Source organism: Calidris pugnax, unplaced genomic scaffold (assembly GCF_001431845.1).
Source record: "Calidris pugnax isolate Ruff unplaced genomic scaffold, ASM143184v1 scaffold22, whole genome shotgun sequence".
Classification (NCBI taxonomy): Eukaryota; Metazoa; Chordata; class Aves; order Charadriiformes; family Scolopacidae; genus Calidris; species Calidris pugnax.
In genome coordinates, this window is record NW_015090763.1 from 173,508 (window position 1) to 192,857 (window position 19,350).

The 19,350-nt window shown below is 45.3% G+C and overlaps 1 protein-coding gene across 19 annotated transcripts in view; it reads left to right on the forward strand.

Annotated features, from left to right (window-relative positions):
• DNM1 (dynamin 1) overlaps nucleotides 1–17,472 on the forward strand; it is a 70,742-nt gene extending 53,270 nt beyond the window's left edge. For 4 of the 19 annotated variants that reach the window (XM_014947337.1, XM_014947423.1, XM_014947822.1 and 1 more), the window contains 7 exons: nucleotides 3,501–3,610; nucleotides 4,138–4,249; nucleotides 5,489–5,500; nucleotides 6,672–6,842; nucleotides 7,024–7,265; nucleotides 7,663–7,881; nucleotides 15,366–17,472. In XM_014947337.1, coding sequence (XP_014802823.1) covers nucleotides 3,501–3,610; nucleotides 4,138–4,249; nucleotides 5,489–5,500; nucleotides 6,672–6,842; nucleotides 7,024–7,265; nucleotides 7,663–7,881; nucleotides 15,366–15,438 — 939 coding nt within the window. In that variant the 3' untranslated portion in view covers nucleotides 15,439–17,472. Of the gene's footprint in view, nucleotides 1–3,500; nucleotides 3,611–4,137; nucleotides 4,250–5,488; nucleotides 5,501–6,671; nucleotides 6,843–7,023; nucleotides 7,266–7,662; nucleotides 7,882–9,595; nucleotides 11,149–11,169; nucleotides 11,207–15,365 lie in introns of those variants that run through there. The other 15 variants (XR_001412743.1, XR_001412737.1, XR_001412778.1 and 12 more) reach the window with 15 other exon arrangements.
• The last annotated feature ends 1,878 nt before the right edge of the window (nucleotides 17,473–19,350 follow it).

Genomic DNA, 19,350 nt, shown 5'->3' on the forward strand with positions numbered 1-19,350 from the left:
TTTAACTTGCTGTTGAGGCAGTGCAATTGAATGGAGGAAATGCTTTGAGTCAGGCTGGCTTGCTGCCTGCTGACTTTGTGAACTGCTTCTTAGGTTATTACCTACTGGATAGGAACAAATAATTCAGATGATAGTGCAAACCATTGCTGTCTCTGGCTAAAACCAATCTCTTGGATTTAGCCACCATAAGGAGGTGTGTAGCCACAATAAGGATGTTTCAGTGTCAGGCTGCAACTGCAGCATCCTTTTTTTTTTTTTTTTTTTTCCCCCTCCAGCTATTGTGCTTCACACCCCATGGTTGGAATGGCTAAGGGATCCTGGTCTCCTTCCTGGCCATGTGTATTTTCTTTCTTTGGTAGATGCAAAGAACAGAGCCATATGGCTGTATCTGCACTGTGCTGGGGGCGGGGGAGTAATCCTCTGGCACTTATCCTGCCTCTGTGAGTAGCTTGCAGTCATCTCTTCCCGCAGGTCTCCACGCAGGCGGTGTGGGTCCTGTCGGGAGCAGCAGCCCTCTTCGGGGCTGGCTAGCCCTGTGTCTACAACATTTCTTGGCCAGCACCGAGCATCCCTCTTCTGTTCTGTGTGGCCAGTCTGAGTGCTGCTGCCACTTCACTACCTCTCCTTGGCCTCATGGCTCTACAGATTAACTCGCAGCCAATATGCACATTTTATATAACGTAGACTCTGCTGCTGAGAGAGTTTTGCCTGATTTTTTTCTTCTTATAGATGAGGGGAAGATATGAGCAACATAAGCCTCTTGGGATCAGACTGAGGGATTTGAATATAGCATTTCACAAACTACTTTCCCATTTCGATGTGTGCTGGCCCTTCCTTCTTTTCTCCCCCCCTGCCCTCCCCCTCTGAGTCTGGAAAGCAAGAGAGAGAAGCCCTTTTCCCCCCTTGGCCAGGATGCTATTCAGCCATAGCACATACTGCCAGATTGCTAACATATGGGCTGAGGGCTCAGCCAAAGTTTTGAGAGGCTCAGCCCTTGGCAGCTCCTTCCACGCTTTCCTGTCTCTACATTCAGGAAATGAAGTCAGAGTGTTGATATAAAACAGGCTGGGTTGAAAACTGAGAAGCTGGAAAGACCGAGGTGGGGGACTGGGAGGGGGAGGTGTGGGGAGACAGGGAGCAGCAGGGGCTCATTGCAGTGTGTGTGTTGCCCTGCAATGTGTGGGTTGGGGTTTTCTTGTCTTGCGCCAGTGTCCTCCGCTTGATTGCTCTTGCTACCTCAGAGTCAGAAGGCTGATACTTTATGCTGGCAGACAGATATATGCGTCTTTCCTCTGGCATTTGAGGAGATTAGCATGCAGAGATAGTGTCGTCTTGATCACACAGCAGTGTTTATGCAAGAGCTTGGAAGGGGTGAAAGTTGAAACTCTGGCAAAGAGCGTGTATCTGGGACACGGGATTCCCTTACCTTTTGACTCTTTTCCTGAAGAATTACTCCATTGCTAAATTTCTATGGAATTATGTGGTTCTAATGCAGAATGATTTTTCTCAGACAGCTTTAACGTGAGGTTTTGGGGTTTTTTTTACTAGCCCAGAAACTCTGTGGGGTGGAAGCGGGGAGTTCCAGTGCAGTGGGGATGGTCTGTCTTGCCTCTAGGGACTTAGCAGTTGGTGTGCTTCACTTCTAGGTCACTAGTTTAACCTAAACCAACATAATAATAACAGAAAGTAATAGAGAGCTGGAAGCTATTTGTGGTCTACAGAACCTGAAGTGGTCTGTGTGTCTCTGAGACCAACACCTGGCTGACAGATGTCCATCACAAAAATGCTTGCTCACCTTTCATCTAGACTGATCAACAATATTAAAAAAAATCCAGGGAAACATGCTTGGAAGAGCTTTCCTGCTTTCATAGTCGGGCATCTTCAAGACAGAATGGAGAATTTCGCATCTTCCTGAGTGACCTCTTCTGTGTTCTAGATGCTGGCTTCCGAGATATTCTTGTTGCACAAACTTTGTAATGGACTGGTATAGTTTCATCTTTGGATTATGTCCGAACACTGTAGTGTCTCATATCCTTAGCAAACTCAAGTCAATTTAGTTGAAACTTAAGATGATGTTAGGCTGGATTTGCCATCCTCTGGGTGTTTGAGCTCAGCAGCTTTGTCATCCTTATCTGCTGCTCTGCCCTGCCCTTCTTTTCTAGCTCTTCAGCATCTCTGCTCACTGACCATCTTTGTTTTCCATTTTTGTTTCCCCTGAGAGCCATTGTGTTTTGTTGTTTCCAGCCAAGAAAGGTCTACATACACACAAGATGCTCACAAGGGGACAGTCACACATCCATGCTTGCACAGAAGTATGCTGTGTTTCTATTTCAGTCTTGGATAGCTGCATTCTGCCTTTTGGAGTCCAGTGTGATGGCTCCCTCTCTTGTTACGTTGGGGTATAATACCCAGCTGGATGTTCCAAATGGGGACCTTAAACCAAACTCACTTCTTAATTTGCTGTAGATCCAGATTTGACACTAAGCAGGGAGAATGATTTCTGACTTAGATTATACCCATGGTCAAAAATGTTGAAGTTGGTTTTTAGATGCCTTGTTCTGTGTTTAGCAGAGATGTCTCAAAAGAACCAGACTGGTGGGTTGTGGGTGCAGTTACTCTAAAAAAACGGATGGCTTAAAGCTCTCTGAGTCTGATGACTGAAATTTCAGACTCGGGTTTTTAACATTCACCAGGTAGTAAACTGCCCACATTGTTTGAGCTTCTAATAATTCAGAGCATGAGATTTTCATTAATTAGCATAGTTATTTGATTTATTTTTTTTCAATGCAGGAGTCCTTCAGGTAACCTTACAGTAACTTGTATTATTGTAGCCAGACCTGCTCTTTAATGCATATTTATTATTGCTTAATACTTTAAAAGGGTTCACAGTAACAGAGTGTAAGACAGTGATAAGATGAAGTGAGAAAAGCAGCTTTTCTGAAGAGGTGAATTTAAGTTGATATGGTCCATAATGTCTGTGTCAAACCAGCTTCTCTGTCAGGTGCCTGGCTTTTCTTCAACCTGGATATGGGCTTGTTGTGGTTAAAAGTCAAACACTAAGGTGGCAACAGTGGGGCTGTGAGGGCTGCTCTGACCAGCAGCAGAGTTTTCCCCCCATTGATGCTCTCCTGAGAGCAGAGGTATGAGGAGCCTTTCCCAGGCAGATCTGGTGAGGGCATCAAGTGGCTGGCGTGAGGGTCTTGGTTCTGATTGACCCCTTACTGAGAAGAGAGAGGACCTTGATGTTGATCAGAGCCTGAGGAATTGGGACATTGCCATGCTGCTGTCTGTTCCTGGAGGAGTTAATGGGGCAGGGTTGTTGGGCCACAAAAGCAGTTGGGAGGGACAAACTCTTGTTTCCAAAGGTCTCCTTTTCTCACAGACTCCAGAGGACCTGGATTGAGAGTGTCTTGCCGGTGATGTGGGGGCTGTATTGCTGACAGACTCCTTTAGAGGCTTTGCTGGAGCAGTGAATGACTTGTTACTGATCCCGTTTTCAGGAGAAGGAGAAAAAGTATATGTTACCAGTGGATAACCTGAAGCTGCGAGATGTTGAGAAGGGGTTCATGTCCAGCAAGCACATCTTTGCTCTCTTCAACACTGAACAGAGGTATGTTTCCTTTAAGGATAGCCATTTTTGGAGGAGACAGGGAACTGTAACAGAAATCTGACTTCATTCCTTATGGTCTTACAGATGTGTGTGTGCCACTGTCTTTACCAGTGCATGGTCTGCTGTGTGACCTTAGTCTTCAGCTGTTTGGTGTGATTACCTGCATCTGGCCATGACTGGACTATATATTTAGGATCAGTGTTCTTAGCGAGTGAATAGGGAAAGCTGTAGGAGATAGGGGACCTAGATTGGCTGGAGAAGTCCAGCAGTGAGCAGAATTGCAAAATGAATCTCTTTCAGGCCCTATTGAAACACACAACTGATTTGGGGGTAATTAAACTTGCTCATCAAAAAAAAAAATTCATTTCCTTTCCCTTCTGCAGGGTCATCATGAGGATACTAGCAAGGGACTAAGTGTCTCTGCCTTAAAGCGATAGGAAGATTCCCTGGTCGTTGAAATCTTTGTTAAATATGGACAAACATCTAATTTTGCAATAGAGAGGAATAAAATGTTTGTCTTCCTTCAGGAATGTTTACAAGGACTATCGGCAGCTGGAGCTGGCCTGTGAGACCCAGGAGGAGGTGGATAGCTGGAAGGCTTCCTTCCTTCGTGCAGGAGTCTACCCAGAGCGTGTTGGGGTAAGATACAGCCATAATAATGGGATGAAAAGGAACACAGCATATGTTGTAAGAGGGAGAGCTGTATCCTCATATGTTAAAGAAGTCCATGAAGGTTTTGTCTCTTCTCTGAGCTGAGGATATTTTGAAACGGAAAATTTAAACTTTCAGTATGTCCTGGTGCTTCCTTTAAGGAAGCTTGGGATAAAGTAACTTGCAGCTTCAAAGGGGAGATAAAGTAGGCAAAGATTGCCTTGATAAACCCATCTGGCTCTCGTTTTGTGGGCATTAAATTCCCAATATAAGGAGGACAATTAATTACCTGACTACTAAGTGGTATATGTCTGCTGAGCGAAGGTACTGTTCCTCTTCAGTAACACTGTGCAGCCTTGTTAGGAGCTTCCTGGCTTATTAGTAGTTATTTTCCCATTCCTTCCCAATTAGGAAGGAATGTTCTTTTAATTTCTTTGTTTAGTAGATACCTAATATGCTACTTTAGCAAGACCTCTTATCTCTTCCCTTAGCCTTGGCCCGCAACACTTGCTGTCAGCATTATGCTCTGCTTTAAAAGTGTGTTCTAGAGAATTGTAGTACATGTTCCTGTTCAAAGCCTTCCTGTTCCTCTGTGAGAGGAAGCTGCTATAAATAGTTTTCCCATTAGCAAAGTGATAATTGCTTATCTGTTTGTATTTGTTGCTTCTAATAGACTTCTTGCATTCGTTTTTCCTGTTACACTTGAAGATTGTGTGTTTTGCCTCAAAGCATTTCCTAACAAACTGATGTGATATCAAAAAAAGAGGATTAGGGACTGGACCTTAACAGGGTCATGACTTCAAATTGGCTTTGGAACAGACTGGGCCTCTTTAAAGGCATACTGGAAGAGGACATGTGCCACCTATTGGTGTGCAAATGGAGTGGTGTCACATAGGAACACTGATAGCTAGGTAGAATATCTCAAACCCCTGTGTAACTGATGACAAGAAGCCATTGTAGGTAAGTAAATTGCCCTTTGTTGCAAACAGTGCAATTTCCTTTGCAGAGTGTCCCATTTTGATTTTTCAGTTTAGCTGAACAATTTGCTGCTTCCTCTTCCAGGGTAGTCTAGGCATTTATGTATTTTTAGTGGTATTGGTCTTTTGCTTGTTCAGTGCTGCTATACGGGAACTTCTCCAAATTCTGAGACCAACTAAAAGTTTTCTTTTATTTTTTTGTCCCTTTTTGTTTTAATTTTTTCCACATATGCTCAAACTGGCCTGCCAGGACAAGGACAAAGTAAGTCTGATGCTCTCTGTGTTGCCCCCTGGGGCTCTTACCAGATCATTCTCTTTTGTTTTTTCCTTTTGTCACAGTTTCCTGAGAGGCATTTGCTTCTTTTCCCTCTTTATACCTTCTGTTGGATGGCCGCTGTTTGTTTCTGTTCTTGGTTTGAGTTTTCCTTTTTTCTTTTTATTTGTCTCTTTTTGTATGACTTCTGAATTTTGGTGCAAACTTATTTTTGGGGGTTTTGACCCTCATTTTTTTTTAAGTTGTCCTCTTTGATGTCCACTTCCTTTACTTCATTTCTCATTGAGACCTTGCATTCCTTCATTACGTAAGATCTTCCTAGGAAAAGCTCAAACGAACAAAAGAATTTGCCCTTTCTCATATATTTGTTTCCCAAAACAAAATATGGTAATAAGTAATTTCCTTCAGTGCTGCAAATCCTTCAGACTGGGATGGTTTAAAAGAAAGATCATTCTTTATAAAATCAAGGGATTTTTAAGTAAGCATTGGGAAAGACAACAGTCTTTCATGCTTTACCTTGCAGAGCGCCAAACAATGCATTTCAGGCAGACAAAGAGATTCATCTGCTTAGTGTGGAAGAAAAGATAATTATGACTTACAATGCAGGATTTGCAGTTAAAGTGATCAGGAAGGTTTTCTAGGTTATTCCATCTACTTGTGGTCTGACTGAGATGAGCAGTTATTTCACCTCTCTGTATCTGTTTTCTCATTTGTATAATGAGGATAAAGATGCAGTATCTCGGAGAGTCCTTGAGGCTTAATTTATGGTAAATGATTCTCAGGCCTAAACTGAATCTGAGCATGGAAAAGCCAGCTCAAATGAAGGACCTTTCAGGAAGCCATAAATATGAAAAGTAAAAATCCAGCTTCAAGTATTCACTAGTGCCATAACCTGTGAAATCTGGTCATGAGTCCCCATTGCCTTTCACCTTTGTGTAGTATCTTCCTACTAAAAGTGCGGCTTTATTGTTAAAGTTCCTCAGATCTGAGCTGGAGAAGTCTGTACAAGCTGAGCTGTGCATTGTCAATCACATCTCAAAATGAAGTCTTATTAATGTGCTTCCTGTGTGTTCCCTTATTTTCTTCCCTTAGTGCTCTCATGAAAAGCCAATTTTGTGTTAGGTTTGAAGAACCAATCTGTTTCTCCTCTTCTCTGCAGGCCAGTGAAGCGGAGGAGAATGGATCAGACAGTTTCATGCACTCCATGGATCCTCAGCTGGAGAGACAAGTAGAAACAATCAGGAACCTGGTGGATTCCTACATGGCAATTGTCAACAAAACCATCAGAGACCTCATGCCGAAGACAATTATGCACCTCATGATAAACAATGTACGTATCATGCAGTGGTTGGTGGAGGTGGGAAGATATAGAGAAGGGGAAAAATAGGGAGCAAGAGAGAAAAATTGAAGAAAAACTTAAGGCAGCTTGGAAGGAGGAAAAGGAGGGGGACAGAATGGAGTGTTTTGGGGAAGAGAGTGGAAATTGACTCCCTCTTTGTTCTCCTTTACAGACCAAGGACTTTATCCATTCGGAGCTGCTGGCAAACCTGTACTCCTGTGGTGACCAAAATACGCTGATGGAGGAGTCGGCAGAGCAGGCCCAGCGCCGTGACGAGATGCTGCGCATGTACCATGCCCTGAAAGAGGCCCTCAATATCATCGGGGACATCAACACCAGCACCATCAGCACCCCTATGCCCCCACCGGTGGACGACTCTTGGCTGCAGGTGCAGAGCGTACCATCTGGACGCAGGTACCAGAGGCTCAGGGGGAGAGCCCCACAGACCGGCCTGATGCCTCTTCAAGTGGCTAGCTGGGGCCTCCTACTGAGACAGGGAGTCCTCTTCTTCCCCTCTTCTCCCTGTGGATGAAGAGTTCGGGGTAGTCATGTTGGGAGGCTCCTAGGCCTTGAAAGCTATGCAGGGCTTGCTACACCTTCACAGAGGACGTGGAGGCTTCTAAACCTGAAGGTTACATGGGGTCTGATGTAGCTTTGAAGGCAACCTGGAAGCCTTGAAAGCCAAAGGGTGGTGTGTAAAGTGACACAAAACTAAAGAAGGAATGCTGCAGGCAGCATATGGGGACCTGATGGTGACACAGAGGGATCCCAGGCCTGTTGTTGCAGTTGAATTTCTCTGTTTGTTTGCCAGGTCTCCTACGTCCAGCCCCACGCCACAGAGGAGAGCTCCCGCTGTTCCACCCGCCAGACCTGGGTCTCGAGGCCCGGCTCCTGGGCCACCTCCTGCTGGTGGGTCCACGCTGGGTGGTGCCCCCCCTGTGCCCTCCAGGCCAGGTGCCTCTCCTGATCCCTTTGGGCCCCCACCTCAGGTTCCTTCTCGGCCTAATCGCGCTCCTCCTGGTGTTCCCAGGTAAGTCCTGAAATGCTGCTCCATGCAGGTGGGATATGTCCAACTTTTGGATAGTGGCCCTGGCAGCACTTGGTCTGCCTGGGCCATGGAAGGAGAGCAGAGTGCATGGTGTGTGTACAGTCTTGTGACTACTGGAATTGGGTCCATAGGCAGGAGCATTGTTGGCCACTGAGATTTCATTGTACAGATGAGGCAATGCCAAGGCAGCTCTCAGGAACAGAGAGGCAACCTCTTCTCTGCACAAACCTCTGTGCAAAGATTGGGGGAAGAGGACCTTGTCCCTGAGGGCTTTATGAAAGCAATCACACCACTGCCTCTGCTCACAAGCAGGAGGTGGTCACCAGAAAAATCACAGGACTGAAGTGACATTACACCTTTCAAGGCAGTTCCCCTTTGTGTAGTCTGAAGTTGCCCCTTTTCTCCTGGCCCAGAGTTCTTCAAGGTGAGTTGGAGAGACCTTCATCTAAGCTGTTCAGATGCTTTTTGGCTAGGAGAATATTACAATATAACTGGCAGGGAGATCAATTTTTTTAGGTATTTTTGTTGCTTCTGTAACCAATTTGAATGTTTTTCCAGTCTAGAGGGTTCAAATCACACACCTTTGCTTTCCCATGAGGAAGCTTAATTCCTTTCCTGTTCAATCACTTCAAGCACACTTTAACACAGTAATAAGGGATTATCCCCTGTGCAGCTAAGCACGTGTTCTGAACAGGACTTAGGAAGCGATCTGGAACCAGGAATGCTTTTATGTTAGGTTCACTGTCTCCATGTGATGAAGAGAGGATAATTGCAGAGTAAAGAATGAACATAACCAGAAAATCCCCAACGACATGCCAGAGGGAACACTTCCCTCATGGAAAATACCTCCTCTCCAGTTGGGTGCTGGTGGCACGTCTGAAGCTTTGCCATTTTCTGTGGAAACCCCCAGCTTGTCAATGGGTGGTGACAGTACGTGGCAGAGGCAGTTCAGGCTTCCTCCTGTGGTAGTGCCCCAGCTCATACTTGGTGCTGTGGGTTTGGAGGGGAAGTATTCTCTGCCAGGCCGTATCCAGCCCACAGATGGATGAGTCCAAAGTTTAGAGACTGGTTTCTGACTCTGGTGTGTGCAAATGGTTTTACTTTCTTGGTGCCTCTGCCCCAGTCCTCCCTATGCACCTTGATGCAGCTCCCACAGTAATTTGTCCACATGTGCCTCAGCGTTGCCCCAGGGACTGCAGTCCTGCTGGTGGCACCAATGGATGTCAGCATGCTTCTGCTGTGTATTTTGGCTCTTGCTTCTTGTGACCCTGCTTTTCCATATACTGTTACTTTGTGGTTTTGTTTTTAGTATACTTGTGCTTCTTTTTGTCTCCATCTTTCTACTTCCACTGTCTCATTTCTTCACTCATGAAAAATATTCTATATACCTGATCATCATGATAGGATTCCCCAAATGGGCTGAAATGGCCTTTTTTGAAGAAATCTGTCGTAGCCTATCTTAATGGCTTTTTTGCCTTGTGCATGAGGTAGAAGGGTTTAGGAGGGATGTAGGGAAACAGCACTGGAGCAGAGGAAGAAAGTGTTTCATACTTAACAGAGCAATCCCTTGCTTTAGGAGGAGAGATGGTAGGTTGGATTGCATGCTACTGACTATCCTGATCTGGAGTTGAGAATGTAATTCCAGAAGCTGTGAAGTGATGCTCATTCTCTGATCCCCCCTCTCTGATTCTTCCAGTTGTTCATAGACTCCTCCGGATCCTGATACCAGCTTGTCATTTGAGTTCACTGATGAATGGAGAATTTCCAATGACAAGGGACTCTTTCTCTTCCTCTCCTGTATATAGAATAAGAATGTTCCCTGCTAGCACTTGGACTTGGGTCCTTCTGCCATGGGTGAACGAATGCCATCTCCATTGTTGCTTTTTTAATACCCATCTTTTCCCTTGCTAACCGGGCTACACTATTGTGTGTGGGTGAGAGGAACAGAGCTCTTGTGTATATGGCACGAGTGAGTTTTGTTGTAGGAGTTGGTGTTAGTGAACTGGAAGTGCATGGTGGTGGCTGGATGTACTTTGTCTGTGTATGTGCCCACTGATGCCCGTGTAGAAGTTTGGTAGTTTGTGCCTCCAGTTTGTGTGAGCATCTGGTTTTGTGGATGATGAACTTAGTGTTGCTCCAATTCTCTCTCTTTTTTTTTAATAAACATAATTGTATAGACACATGCTTTCACATACAAACACCACATGGCCCATTTCCTTCCACAGGAGGGTTTTCCTGCATATAATTAAGTACACTTAAACCAAGGTTTATTTACCATCCTGCTTCTGTACTTAGCATTTATTCAGTCTACTGTGGAAGACCATATTGCCAAATACATGCCTTTGGGAGTGGAAAGTTACAAACAATATAAAGTCCTGTCTGCGTGCAATGAAGGACTGCATTTGGACTATATGCCTGTTGGAGCTATGCAGAAGGATTTGCTCTGGGAAATAAAACTATGAAGATATCCTTTCAGGTATTTAGTATCTTTAAAATAGTTTGATAAACAGTAGGTGAAAGAGCTCAGACAAGCCTAAAGGAGAAATAAGAAAGGTTAAGTAAGAATGACTTAACCATCAGAAAAATCTGTTGAGGTCATTAACAGATTCTCTGATCTTGGGTTCATCTAAAGAAAAAGATGCAAGTGATCAACATTGCTGTAAGTGTAACTTCACACAGCTTTATGACTTTATTTATTCAGGAGGTCAGAGCAGCTGATCTCATGATTTGTGACCTTCAAAAATGTAAGTCTTCATCTGCTTCTTTCCCTTTGTGGGTAGCGCTCAGGACTGCATGTTATCTCCCTCTTTCCTGAGCTGTTTGCTTCAACTCTAGTATTTAATGTGGTCAGAAGATAGCAATCCCCACTGAGAGACACGTCAAGCCACCAGTGCCCAGCTGGTGGGCGCTGAGACCTAGGTGTGCTGCTGGTCCAGCAGGTATGAACAGCAGCCTGGATGTGAGAGTGGGTTTGCCATGTGAATGAGTGATGGCCAGGAGGTGTGTGAGAAGATATGTGGCTTTCAATGCACCCCTGTGCGTGAATGTGTGCAGAGATGAGGCTGTGATAGTGTGTGCACAAAGTCCACAAAACTGTGTGGTGCAGTGCAGCCCTGCCCAGCAGTGCACGCTCGTGCTGTGTTCTGGAGGGGGACGTGCAAATGTGTGTCTGTGCAAGTGCATGTCTCTCTGTTCCACCTTCCTGACAGTCTGTGCGGCCTCTGCCTTGAACTGTCTGAACTGCCATGTTGATTTCATGTTGTCTTTCAGAATCACTATCAGTGACCCCTGAGGACTGGCAGCCACGGTACGTTCTGCACTCTCCCTCCAATGCATGAGTCATTGTGTCCCCATCCTCCATCACTTTGCTCTGCAGCTCACCTCTGCTGCCTAGTTCTTGTATTAGTAACAGAGTCCCTTGTCTGATGAACCGCCTCTGCCAGGATCTCGTAAAGGGAGGAGTCTTGAACAGAAAAACTGGCTGATCAGAGATGGAGCAGCTGCTTGAGCTGCAGGAGCTGGGAAAGCCTCTGTACCTGACTTAAGGTTACAAGAGGACTATTTCTCTGCTTCCAGATAGAGGAGGTGGGATGGGGGAATGAGCTCTGGCAACAAGGTCTAAACTGTGTGTGTCTTTCATTTGGCTTGTGCCCACACTGACTGGGGGATCAGCTGAATGAACTCTTTTGATTTGGTTTGTCAGCTCTGTTAGGATCAAGGTAGAGATTTGGGGAGCTGTTAGTTCAGACTCCTCTTCTTAAAGTCAAATGTCTGGCTGGAGAAGTGCCCCTGTCCCTATTGCTCATGGAAGGCAGAAGGAATTTGGGTCATGAATGTCAGGACTTCCATGTTTGAGTGCAGGGTAACTCTGACATTGAATGTTCCCTGTTATCCTTGTGTCCCGTCATCACCGGTAGAAGCGAACTCCCTTTGCTTGTTCTCCACTTGACCCTTTGCCTTCTAGGTTACTCCTTTCCTTCTATTCAAACTGCCTTCTCTCCTCTGCCTTCTGATCCTGTGAGAGGAAGGGTTTTGTGATCCATAGTCCTCCCAACACTCAGCCCTGAGCTCCTGCCTGTTCCCTTTTCCTAAGTCTCCCTGCATTTTGCAGCGTTGTACTTGTTCAGTGATGTAGCAAGGTATTGGGGCAGGCTCCTGTGTGCTGTGTTGGCCCAACAACTCTGTCCTGTTAATGCTGAGTGGTGGGGGGGGGTGAAGAGGGAGTTTGAACCTCCAGCCCTTGTTGACCAAGGGGTAGATAGGGCAGAACAGGGCAGGCATGGGTGTTTTGGGCCCTTCCTCCCTTTCCTGTGGATGTTTTTTCTTGAAGTGAAAGGTCTGACTGAGAGAGTGGAGCAGCAGCTCCTGTAGCTTCCCTTGCTGCTGGCTGTGGTGGAGAGAGCTGGAGGAGTGTGTGCTGAAGTCCTATCTTAATAAGAACAGCATGAGTTCAGGCCCCTGTTCCTGGGCAGGGGAGGTCACAGCTTGCCCACATCTTGCAGCGAGCGGTGTCTGTTACTGCTGCATGGAACTGCAGTTAGAGCTGAGAGGTGCCACATCACATCAAACCAATGCGGTGATTGTTCAGTGATTGACATGTTCTTTGAGGACGTCATCCGTCAGCCCTCCTCACTGATGACATACTGCAGAGACGTTGGAGCAATCAGCAGTTTCCTCCAATTCTCTGCCCACTGCAGACATCCCTGACAGCCCGAGAAACATGCATCTTGGTGAACAACCTCAGGAAAGAGGCTCGCCGTTGTCTGTACCTTGTTCTGGGACTCGCTGTTATGGGGCGTTCTGTTCTTAATCTGGCATAAAGAGCACCAAGGAAATAAAAATTAAAAACCAAAACAACACCAAAAAGCAAACAGCACAAAACCCCCCACCCTAAACCTTTTGCAGCCCAAGTGAATAAATGTAGTGTTATACCATCTGTTAGGTCCTTATCAGCAGAACTCTCTATCAGCTTGTTGGTTTCTAGATATGATTAGCTCTGTGTTGCAGTCTGGATATGGCTTGAAAGACTGACTTCAGTGGATGTGACAGTCAGTGGAACTGATCTCCTCGGGCTCCTGCTTACTCAGAGCTTCCTTCCTATGTACTTGAGACTGCCACAGGCTTCCCCGTGAGCAAAACTTTGTTCCTTGTCCTTACAGAGGAAAGTGACTTTTCAGTGATGTGAAAGGCCTTAGCTAGCAACATAACGAGACAGACTGAAGCAGTGTTTCAGGGCTAAATGTTGCCCGAGAGATTTCTCTGTCCCTTTTTGTGCTGGGAAACAGTTTTCAGCCTTCTGTAACCTTACAGGCAGATTCTGCAGGTGTCTGCAGAACACCTGAGCAGAGGCACAACCTATAACTTTAAAAAAGTGTCAGCCCCTCCCTCTAAAAGCCTCTGAGCACTGAGATAAGTGTCTGCAAAAGTCAGTCATAGTACATTACAAAAAAGCAGCCCATCTACCTGAAAACTCCTTGTGTTCCATTCAGCCCTCCTTATTTTGGTAGGGTCAAGTGGCCTCTCTTGCCAGAACATGTTACGTAGTCCAGTGACCTCAAGCATCCTTTTCATGTAAATCCATAGAGGTTTTTAGGACGACTTGTCCAAACACCTGAAATGCAAAGTCTTTCAAGCTTCTCAAAAAAAACCCCACCTTCTAACATGTGACAGTGCAGCAGCATCTCACTAAAGGCTAAGCTGAAGTTTCAAAAGGTTTTAATTTGAGTGCTATTACTGTCCCAATGACGGTAGTAGCCATCGAATGGTTGCCATGGCTGCATTTACACCATGAGCACCCTTTGGAAATAATGTACAGATCCCACAGGTCACGAAGTTCGGGGTCACAGATTCCCCAGCTGTAACATCTCATTCCAATTTTTGCTTCTGGGACGTAATATTATTTCAGGAGCCTTCCAAGGCAGTTGTAATTTCCAGGTTGGCTCAATCCTATCATTATTTGCTGTGCAGGAACAGTAATTTGATTGGCATGCTGTCATTAGGGTCTTGCAGTCCCCATTGACACCTTCAGTGAAGGAAATAACATTTGGAAATGTTTTACTGTCTGAAGCTTTTTTATGTATCATTTCCCAAGGCAAGGAGCAAGTGGTTGTAATTGTTTTGAGATCTGGGGCTTAATAGACACGGAGCAATAAATTCTGCTGAGGTCTAATAAACAGGACTGTAGAGTTGCTCTGGTTCATTTGCTAAGATTTCTTGCCCCAATTTATGGGAGTACAGCTCCTCTGGTACCACCAAGGTAATAGACTTGTAGGCAGCACAAAGCAAAGTCTTCCCTACCTCAGAAAACTGTAGTGGTGCAAATATCCTCCTCTGCCCCTTATCCCTTCCCTCAGCCCCTGCGTTAGGGGAGGGCCTTCATTTCCAGAGGTCAGACGATTCTCTATAATCTGAATTGAAGCTCGTTGGTGTGGACTTGGTCAGTCATTGATTCTGTGACACCTGGTTCTGTGTCATCAGTGCAAACACTTTCTCTCGACTTGGTCTGCATCCTGTTGGGTTTGCTCTTTGCATTTCAGGCAGTTTGGACTGTAAAACTACTCTGGCTTGGAACTGAATGATTTAGTTACAATGATACACCATCGTGATGCTGTGTAGGTTGCAGACACTGCAGGGAGCACGCCTTAAAGGAAAACCAGCTTGGACTCACTGACACTTTATTTGTAGACTTCTTAAAGCCTGTAGACTTGGCCTGAAGTGGTCTTTCAAGTAGTGAGTTGAGAGAGTTGGTGTGAGGGTGTTGTCTTGTTTTTTCTGGGGTTTTGTTTTCCCCCTGAGAGATCCTAGAACACTTAATCCATGCAGAGGGTGAACACTTAAGTTGCTGCCCATTTCCCTAGCTAAAGTACCAGCAAAGGAGCTGAAACAGAATGAGTAGCGGTGGCCAAAGTTCCTTTTATTGAAAAGCTGCATTTGCTGAGTACCAGAACTAGAGAACTTGCCCCTGACATCAAAGATCAGGATCCTGTATTGGGAATAATAGGGAATCTTAGGCTTGCAGTAGCCTCGAGGGCAGGGGAAGAAGGTGCTCCCCCAAACCGGCCAAGAGCCTCTGACAGCAGCGCGTCTCAGAGGACCCCATCCATGCTGTGTGACTGTCATGTGCTTGATAGAGGAGCTCACTGTTGTCCATGCTTCTCAACTCTCATTCCAGAGCCCATGCACTCACTGGCGATAAATCTCTGCACTTCCAAATTTCAGAGGGAAAGCGAAACTGGCTGTCCAGGGGATGGCTTTACTGGTGATCCATGCTGTGCAGAAAGGCCAGTGCGAGGCCCAGTATAAACCCCTGAGTCTCCTTTGTGGAGCTGCGATCTGATAGTTTGTGCCTCAAGCTTTATTCTCTTGCTGGCTCAGGCGAGGTGGAGAAGCATGTGTGATTGTGACTGTGATTGCTGTGCTAACCACGGTGTGTGTTCTCTTGTTTTTGTTTTTCTGCTTTTTCACAGCAGAAGGGGCCCCGCCTCACCTACTCGACCTACCATAATCCGACCGGCTGAACCGTCCCTCTTAGATTTATAACTCGAGGCTGTAGACAGCTGGCGACGAATGCCGTGCTGGCGGCTTCCCCATCCCACCCTCCCTCCCTCCCACCCTCACTCCTCTCATCCATCCCACATCTCTGCCTCCCACCACCCCTTCCCGGTGTGTCGTAAAGCACTTAGCCTAGTGATCGAGCTCTTCGTCTCCACTCGTGCGTCCTGTATTGCTTTGTGAGCGTAGAGTAGCCTTCATTCAGTGGCACGGATCCCTGAACTGCACAGGCTCCTTGGAGAGATCAGCGCAGGGACGGCATTAAGTCCAAGTGGTGGCTGCCCGTCCGGTTATTTCACCTGCCTGGTCTTAGCCTGGATAAGTGTCCTGCCTGCATCAGTTAGCTGTAGCACCTAGGACTGATCTGTAGCTATTTTCTTTTCTTGTAGTTAAGAAAACAAAAGTGTGACTTAGAAGAAGAAAAAAAAAAAAAAAATTACTGTCAAAACATGTGACACCGTTAGGAACAGATTAAATGTCCTGTGTAGTAGTTTGACTTCTAAGGTGCAAAAATTCACGTTGGGAACAGTGCAATCAACCTTCTGTCAGTGAGTGAGGCAGGGAGATGAAGAAGGGGGGAACTCAATGGATCGGCATAGTCCTGCTAGAGTGAAGTCTGAGATAGCGCACACACCTCCGCGTGCGGGGAGCACGTGGACCCGCTCGAATGGAGCTCCCCAAAAAGCCGGGGAGATCCTGCTGGGGACGCACTGGCTCCTGCCAGCAGTTGTCTCGCATCATCCTTTTTTGGCTGACTTTCCTGAACCCAGCAGGGAGAAGGGGAATAGATAACGCTGCTCCCCCCTTGCAAATGGACAACCAAATGTTTTCAGGGAGTTCGCTGTGTAATGTTTTTGTTGAAAATATATTTCCGCTTTGAATAAGCACATCTTTCAGTGGTTTTTGGGTACTGTGGTGACTTCTTCCGTAGCCTTTTCTTCTTGCATGTGGATGGTACGTGTTTGGGGAAACTTGTAACTATTGTTGATCACAACTCATCTTAAGATTTGATTTTTACTTTTCATGCTACATGTATTAAAAAAAAAAAAAAAAAAAAAAAAAAAAAAAAAAAAAAGACTTGAGAATTAAAAATATATCAACCCTGTTCATCTCAGATGTCATGTCTCTACCAGAGCTAAATGAGCCACCTGCGTTGCAGGCTTTCAACCAGGCCTGATTCAGGTTTAAATTATCTCATTTCAGTGCTATTGCTCTTAATTTCTGTTGTGGATCCTCTGTTGTTCTGATGCCGGTTCCTTTCTGTATTTTTAACTATTGTTTTACTACTTCTTCCCCTTTTCCTTCCCTTCCCCTTTTCCTTTTTTTCTTTTCTTTGTTTTTCTTGTCTTTAAACTCCAGCCGGCCGGGTAAGGCCAGTCCCTCCCGCCCAGAGAGCCCAAAACCACCATTTGACATGTAGGCCTGCTCCCTCTGAGACTCTTTGCCTGCCTCTTAGCTGTTCTGTCCTGGAATGGTCTGACTCCAATCTCTCACACTTGGCTTGTTTTGTTTGTATTTTGTGACACACACATATCAAATGTGATTGTAGTGAAACTGTTTTGTTGGGTTTATTTTTCTTCCCAGCTGCTTAAAGGAGTTAAACAAGTATATTGTAGTAATGAGAAACATATCTTTACTGTTATAAATATCTATAAATATATATATAAGATGAAAAATCTATATATGTCCAGGTGTTTAAAGCCATTTGTGCTTCCATGTGGATATTAGGAAATACTTAAGTAGGGAAAGAATATCTATATACATATATATATACACACACATCCAAAAAGTTAACCAAATCCTGATGTTGAGTTTTTGAGCTGATTGTTAAATTCTCTGCTGTGTGCAGTTGGGTTATTGTATTACCCCAGACTTGTGGGTGAACTGTCTCAGTGCTGGTAGTAGCTGTGCTGCAGTTTGTGATCTACCTGTCACTCTTGTTTATTGGATGAAATAAACTCTCATTTCTGTATAATGAAGGTCTCCATGACGAGAATAAAACCATCTCTCTTTCTCTTGCTCTTTCTCTGGGTGATTTTCAAACTGTGTTTAATTATAACCTAATCTTTTCATCCCATAGAGCTTAAAAAGCTATGCATGCAAGCAGGTGCTGTCACTAATAGGGAAGGTGGGACAGATCTGCATCCAGTGGTGTCCAGGAGCTGCAGCAGAATGAGAAGCTTTGGTCAGATGTGGAAGGTGTAAAGGAAAATACATGGAGGTGCCTCAGTGGTTGGACGTGGAGAAGGTGGGAGTTGTACACACACGATTGCTTGGTTCTTAAAAAGGTATTTTTGCTTAGGCTGTGTGGAACACAGCAGGGGGGGTGTTGAGTTATAGTTTCTCTGTCAAGTGATGTCTTTTAGGCCCATATCTGCAGAGCAGTCTAACCACAGGCTGACACATGTGGCCAGCTCCTATCTGGAGGTTGCTTTTAGGCTCCCCCAGGTAAACCTGGCCCTGCTGTCCCCATGCCAAAACTGAGTGCTGTGGAGCTCGGATCGTGGTCACTGCTGCTCACAGTGACAACCACGTTTCTCCATAATTCCCAAATTTAGCACTGTCATCCCAATGACTGCAACAGATTCCTTAATCCCCTGGGTAACAGGGCTCCAGCGCTGCTCCTGCAGGAGGAGATGAGGAGCTCTGGGGTTGCTGGCTTCTGTCACTGCACTATTGGTGCCTTTGCTACAGCTGGCTGTGGGGCTTGTGCAATCTCCCCAGTACTCCTTAGACTTTAATCAGCAAAAATCTCCTTGAAGACTTTATTCATAGTCGATGAATAACCAGTGTGGGTTGAGAGAGTAGACTAAATCTCTAGTGCTTCCTTCCTATGTCTGTTCTAGCTCTACTGTGTCTTTTTATGGGTTCTAACTGCAGCTTCTCTGCAATCTGAGACAATAACCCTACTCTGTCCTACATTTTTTTCCCCACCTCCCCTGCCTAGGCAAGATAAACTCCTGTCCACTGATCTACAGCCCTGTCAAACAGTGTCCTCTCTGTGTAACAGCTGTTTCTTGTTATCTGGTGCTTAAGGCCTTTAAGTAGAAACTTTGCCTCTGCACCTGGGATTTGAGGCAGGTCAGTTACTCCAATTGAAAGCAACTGTGTGTCAGCTGAAGGGTAGTTCCTGCTCTGAGTTCACTCAAAGTAAAGGTGGGGTCAGGGAAACAGTCCTAAAGGGAGCAGGGTGAAAAATGAATCTGAAGCAAGGGTTTGGATGTGCAATGCTGGCCAAGAGAAACATCTCGGGCTTGTCAGCAATCTGTCTACAGGAAAACATTCATGAAAGCTAAGTGAAAAGGGCATCCATGCCAGGGCAGGTCTTCTTAATAAAGAACTCATTCTTCACTTTTTTTTCCTGGCCAAATTTCAAGGTGATCTGGACAGAAGAAATACATCTAGTCAGTGCCCATCTGAATAAGTTTATTCAGAAAGCGGATTTGTAACAGGATTAAGTCACCTCTACAACAGCCTGCAGACCTTCTTCACTGGTCTTGTCTCCTTCACAGTACTAGAGTAGAACACCCAATAAATATTTACTCAGTTTATAATAATGCTCTGTATTAAATCACAGCCCTGCCCCCATTAGTTATGATACAGATTTATGAATAGCCTGAGCAGCCTTAAACACTGCAAAAGGCTTAGTATCTGAGGAATATACAGCATTTTACACAGATACACTATGTACACAACCCTGTGCAGCAGGGGCTTGGGAGCCTGTGTCACTTGTGTTGTACAGTACCAGACACCACTACTGTCAATCCAATGAAAGGAGTTCAAAGAACAGCTTCCATCTTCCCCTGATGCCTTCACAGGAAAGTACTGTTTGTTCTGTGTAAGCTTTTTTTCAGTTGTATATGGAAACATCAAGATGAACCATTTTTAAAAACAAAAAAA